This window comes from Choristoneura fumiferana, chromosome 14 (genome assembly GCF_025370935.1).
Source record: "Choristoneura fumiferana chromosome 14, NRCan_CFum_1, whole genome shotgun sequence".
In the NCBI taxonomy this organism is placed as follows: domain Eukaryota; kingdom Metazoa; phylum Arthropoda; class Insecta; order Lepidoptera; family Tortricidae; genus Choristoneura; species Choristoneura fumiferana.
Genome location: NC_133485.1, coordinates 14,637,269 through 14,643,529, shown reverse-complemented (window position 1 = coordinate 14,643,529; position 6,261 = coordinate 14,637,269). Strand labels below are relative to the sequence as shown.

Genomic DNA, 6,261 nt, shown 5'->3' with positions numbered 1-6,261 from the left:
TTTGCTTTGACTTAAGAAAAAAAAGTGTAGCCAGAAGAACTATTTGTAAATGTGATTAAATTTATAATGGTTTAACAGATTTTAATGAACTAAAATAATTTCCTTGCTCACCCGCGACCTTACGATAGCTAAGGCTTATGCCAAAATATGCGTGTTTCATACAGTTCCTCCACCTCCACACTGTAAGAACACACACAAATCACCACAAACCCATCTATCACCACCACCACACTACACTGACGCGTTCGAACTCAAACAGAGCTCATCTTCAGGAGTGACACACACAACCATACACCATGCTACCAGTTGTTAGGACAACGAACCACAACCACCGTTTAACTTTCACTGTAAACTCCCAAGTACCCACATACGTTTATGAACAAACAAAACTACCCACAAATTATTAATAATTTTTTTTAACCGTCCTTCAAAACTACCTTTTTTTTTTATTTATTTACTGTCAAGGCATGTTTTATTACACTACCATTGCTGAAATTAGATCCAAGCCGTTAGCAAGGGAGAGAAACTAAATTTACCTGCTCATTAATAATAGACCCCATACTGAGCAAGGAAATTATTTTAGTTCATTGATATGGACCTCCGCAAAGTAACGCCTGATTCAATAAATTAACTAAATTGGTGACAAAAAAAAACATTTTTTTCTTCAGAAAACCAGGAGAATATGAATCCCGCGGCCGCATTTCCGGCGCCAGGGAGTGGCGCGAGCAGCGGGGCGAAGCCGGCAAGCACACATTCCATCTCGCTCAGAAAGGTCAGAGAGTTTGCTGTTAGAACTATTGGTTAATGTACCCTTAAAAAAGCCATGGTGACCTGGTGGTTTGACCTATGGCCTCTCAATCTGAGGATCGTTTCAAACCCGGGCTTGCACCTCTGTTTTTAGAAATTCATGTACAATATTTCAAGGAAAACGTCGTGAGGAAACCTCCACAAACCTGCGAAGCAATTCAATGGTATGTGTGAAGTTCCCAATCGGCTATGGGCCCTCGCGGGAACTACGGCCCAAGCCTTCTTATTCTGAGAAGAGGCCTGTGCCTAGCAGTGGGACGTATATGGACCGGTAAATTTAAAATTTAATTTTGCACATGAATTTCGAAAAGATGGTGCGAGTCCGGATTTGAACATTTTGAACCCACAATTTCAACATTTCTTCGTCGTTTTTTAATTTTCGTTAGATCAGCATTTTTTAAACAAAACCTGGTTGGCTGTGTTTATATTAAAGTGCCAATATGAAAACTATGACATTTTCACTAAGGACAGATCGCATAATCAAATAGTTTACTGAGCGGAAAAAAATTTTAGGTGATTTTGTGTGAAGATTGGGCCAAATTTTGTGTATATCTTTTACCCTTCTTAGTTTTTATTAGGCTTTAGTTTTAAGCACATCCTGTAAGTATGCTGTACAAATAAATATTCCTGTTTAAAGGGACCTACGACATCCTGTATTACACCGCGCTAGACAAATATGAGGTTGTACTGGACGGGAAAGAGATGCAAACTATTGCCACGTGGGAAGCTGGCGTATATGAGAGCCACGAAGTGTTCAGAAAGGTGGAGAACGACTGGCAGATGGCGTATTTGGCTAGAGAAGGTATCTCATTCTTTTTTCGAAATAGCATTGACACCCGCTTCACCAGTATTGCCAGCGTAGAGACAGTTTACCCTTTTATGGGTAATTACCCCGAGGTTCGGAATCAATGCGCATAAACGCTGCGCACGGCTGAAATTGGTATGTAGTTGGACGCCTAGCCTTTACTACAAAAATAACAAGTGCTATAATTATAACTCCAAGTGCATCGACATAATTATTGTTTACTTTCTTATACAAATAGCGACAATTATGTAGAACAGTGGCACTTCTAATGTTTGTACGACAGGAGCCTGGATTAACACAAAGGTTACTTTTATCCTGATATTCAAATACAAATCATAAATGTACAAATCCCAAAATCTTAATCGCTAGTTCTACACCGTGTTTTTTTACTTCCGTTGACACAACGTCATAAATTAAAGACTTTTACGCTGTGTTACTGGTTGTTTGAACTACGACATTTGAATATTGAAATAATTAGCAAAACCGAATTGGGCAAGATATAGGTTTCACTTACAGTTTGTTCTGGCTCTATTCCTCAGTCCCAGGGACACATTTAAGGCACAATCACAGCACTTTCACTTCATTCGAAATTATGGTAGACGACTCGAAAAAAGTGACAATCAGGGGGGCTACCTACTACGAAATTCGGAAATCGAAATATTGTTTTCCTGACCCAAATATTATTTAATACGAGAGTGAGAGGGACGGTACGATACGACCTTTGATTTTCGAATTTTGTAGTAGCCCCTTGTATTGGCGGGTAGCCATTATTTTATTCAGTTGTTTTCTTAGCGCCTATCTTTTGTAGTGTTTGGATTGGACACAAAAAAATATATTTTTTTGCATGTTTCCTCGCAATGTGATGAAAATCATTGTGTGTATCACGGGCCGTAAGGGGATTACAAACTTGAGTCATTAAAAGCCCTCCGCCTCTGGCGTCGGGCTTCTAATAGACTCTCGTTAGTAATCCCCTTCTTACGCCCCTTAATTCACAATGTACTATTTCGTCCATGAAACACACGTTGCTGAAGTTATAGTAAAAATATCTTGCCGTGAATTCTAACCGGAGCGTTTTATGTCTATCGGTCAAAACCGGTTTCTTGGATGGTATCTTGCTAATGCTAAATTGTATAATGCTAAATTGCTATCCTATTGTAAATTGGTCGCGATTTCTGTCGTATTTACAATTTTATTAATTTAGGAATGTTCTCGATTTTTTTAGAAGGCGAGTCAGAAGGCGAAATTACGTGGCGTCTGGCAGCAGAGCAAGGGTTGATGTGCACCGAGCTAACCCTGCAAATGGGCTTTGCCGAGTACGAGGGCGGCCGCGTCGAGTGTTCCGTGCAGTTCGACGACAACCCTCCCGAGCCCGCTAAGCTGGGAGGTCAGTGCGTGGAGATATGTGTCGCACAGGAGCAGCGGTATCGTACTTGTGGTTGGAATGCCGGCAAACTCCGTGAGAGGCAAATTCATCACTGCTTGTTATTGCCTAAAGTGATTATGTATGTGTAGCGACTCCTAGCGCCATCTAGTGAGTAAATCTAAAAACTCCAAAATCTTGATTCGCGCCATTGAAGTTTTTCAACTCGCATGCATTATTATACAACTTGTGACGTTCTTTCTTTGAACTTTGGAATTCGATCACCAGACATAACATCTGCCCGAAGGGAGTTCTCTCTACTGCAGCCTCTCATCACATTATTGTACAAAAATAAAGAAAAAACACAATTGACAAACGTTGAGATACATGTCCAAAGGCGAGCTTTTCCCTTTAAGGGACCAGTCAACTTGTGATTGGATGAGAGGAACATTAAGTAAATTTCTGGAGGTTGGTCGGTGGCATTGACATCTATGTACCTTACGGCACTTAGCTGCGCGCGCATCAATCATCAATATTACTTTGACACACCCCTGTCACGGACGTCAATAAACTATAGTGAAAGTCCAAATCGCGGTGTAAACTTATTTTGTGCGCCGTTTTAATATAAGAAACATGCAGTCTATACATAGATATCGATGGTCGGTGGTGTCAAATAGTTTATTGTCAACATGCACATTGCAGATTCGTGCACATATTCGCGCCACTTCACTTCTTGCCGCGTGCGCGTGCGCTTGCGTGGCGGCGGTGCCGACTGGCAGAACGCACAACTTGCGCGTCAACCAATGGCCGCTCGCCAACACACCCTGCGGTTGCGTGCTACTGCCATCTAGCGACAAACACAGGTAAGATTCCAACGCACGCTGCAACTGTGCGCTACTGCCATTTAGGGGCGGCCACAGGTAAACCTTAAAACACACTCGGACAACGACGTTACTGCCATCTAGCGGCAAACGCATGTCAAAGTTAGAACACTCAGGCTGCGTGCTACAGCCCACTAGTGGCAAACAGGTAAAGAATACAACACCTTCAAACTGCACGCTATTGCCATCTAGTAGCAAACAGATGAAAATTCTAAGACATTGTCAGGCTATCATCTAGCGGCGGCCACAGACAAAAATTTCGTTACAACTGCAAGCTACTCCCATCTAGCGGCAAACGCAGGTAAAGAATCCAACTTATCTTCAGGCTGTGCGCTACTGCCATCTAGCGACGGCCACAGGTATAAGTTTCAACACGCGCTGTGGTCATGCGCTACTGCCATCTAGCGGCGGCTACAGGTGAAAGTTTCAACACGCTATAGCCGCTCGCTACTGCCACCTAGCAGCAAAACTGCTGAATAATCTAATGCCTTCAGACTGCACCACGCCAGGCGCGGCGCACTCCGCGATATAGGTGCGATTCTGTAAGTATCTAAACACCCCACGCCGGCGAGGGTTAACTCACTAGGGCTATGAGCACCGCCCGGCATGCACGCTCGCAATCTCGCTCAAACTAGTCGCGCCGCGTAAAGCTACGTATAAAAAAATATTGAACCTAAAATAAACCTCGCGACTTTATGATTGGTGAGGATATTAGAATATCTATCATGAATTAGCGTGGTGCTTCGATTTTTGGGATGAGGAGTAGGTATATATTTCAATTGTACAGTTTGAGCGCTGAAACAGTATATGTATAGCCTAAACAGTACGGAAACTACATAATGTTATCTGAACATGTTTTTTTTTTTAATTAAAATTAAATTCTTACTATTTTCTATTCTGTACATAGCATTACACTAACTAACCCAATTCTGATCGAAACCATATTAAGTGCGAGTGCGACAAAAGAACAGATAGGTAATTCGCGATTTACCAATGCCCACTGCGGGTGTACTAAACCTTTGAGGCAGCCGACAACGCATTCGGCACGCGACCTTGTAAAATTATCCATTTTGTGACCGTCGGAGATATAAGGCGCGTCAATTTAAAAATGATAGAAAACTAAAGTACCTATTTGTCCGAATTTACTCTTCGAGTTATATGTGAGTAATATTTTTTTATTGAATTACAACCCTATCCTAAACCAAAACGTTGGTGCTGAATAATAACGACCTTCGCGCGCAGCACTAGAGTTCAATGTTGCTTGGTGGTGGGCGGTGATTTTGCATATAAAATGGCGGCTTTCGTCAACATCAAAAGAGAGAACCTTCTGTACTTGTATTACCTATTACTTATTCTGTGACCACACGTCAACTAAAGTATTTTAAGAAAGTGCCAAAATCACATAATGAAAATTTACACACATACATAAATACTTATTTTTCTTAATTTGATTCTTGGTCACACAAATTACACCCATGTGTACCAATTCATGTTAGAGAAAAGGATCTGCCATCAAGTTTCTGTCCCAATTCATAAAAAAAGTAAATCCGGCTCCATGGTAGGTATGATGTAGAAAAAAAAATTAAAACTATGCTTATTGTTTCAGGGAAAAAATGGGCAGACATTCAACCAACAGGACTGCCAGTAACCGTCATCATAATTTAATACTTTTTTCATATAAATAAACAGTTTTTTTTTCATATTATTTTGATGTATAACCCAAAAACCTCAAGGGTATCATTTATTTTGCCTTGCAATGTTTTTAAGAATAACTGAATCTGTAAATAAAAATTCGGTGTTACCATTTCATAAATTGTTCTCATAAATGGAGCATTTATTTGCCGTTTTAAATGATAAGTTTCGTAAAAAGTGATAAATTTCCTGACACAATATAATCATGTTGGTACATATATTTTAAAATTTTTAGTGCGATAATTGTTGTTTATGCTAGTTAATTGTACTGTTAGTGGTGCCTAACGACATTAATTATCCCAAAAACATAGTTTGCGAAAATTTATGTCGATCCACATAAAGGCCCTGCGTATAAAGAATTGTTAATGATATTAAGTAACGAAGTCTATAATAAATTTAATTTTCAGAATATATTCGCTTTTTAATTCTGCCCATACTTACGACAGAATACACGACACAAAATAGTAGACAACGGATGAATGGAAATAAAATTTCGCCTCAGAAATTTCTGTGAGAAATTTACATACGAAATTGTTGCCATGTTCTAGAATATTATGACAAAGGTGTCAGTTACAACGGTTACAACCAAGTTACAACGAAAAAAAAGCGCCGGGTGACACTCTTTACCGGCCCGGATAATACCGACATGGAAATACCCACCCTGTTTTTCGTGTAGAGGTGGGTAAATCCGGATCTGAAGATTCAAAAGAGTCAGA

General features: G+C 40.3%; 1 protein-coding gene across 1 annotated transcript in view; it reads left to right on the top strand.

The window, feature by feature from the left end:
* Pngl (N-glycanase Pngl) overlaps nucleotides 1–5,956 on the top strand; it is a 20,014-nt gene extending 14,058 nt beyond the window's left edge. Inside the window, exons 9-12 of the mRNA XM_074097913.1 lie at nucleotides 1,445–1,609; nucleotides 2,835–2,996; nucleotides 3,675–3,835; nucleotides 5,460–5,956. Of these exons, the coding sequence (XP_073954014.1) occupies nucleotides 1,445–1,609; nucleotides 2,835–2,996; nucleotides 3,675–3,823 (476 nt within the window). The 3' untranslated portion in view covers nucleotides 3,824–3,835; nucleotides 5,460–5,956. The remainder of the gene's footprint in view (nucleotides 1–1,444; nucleotides 1,610–2,834; nucleotides 2,997–3,674; nucleotides 3,836–5,459) is intronic.
* The last annotated feature ends 305 nt before the right edge of the window (nucleotides 5,957–6,261 follow it).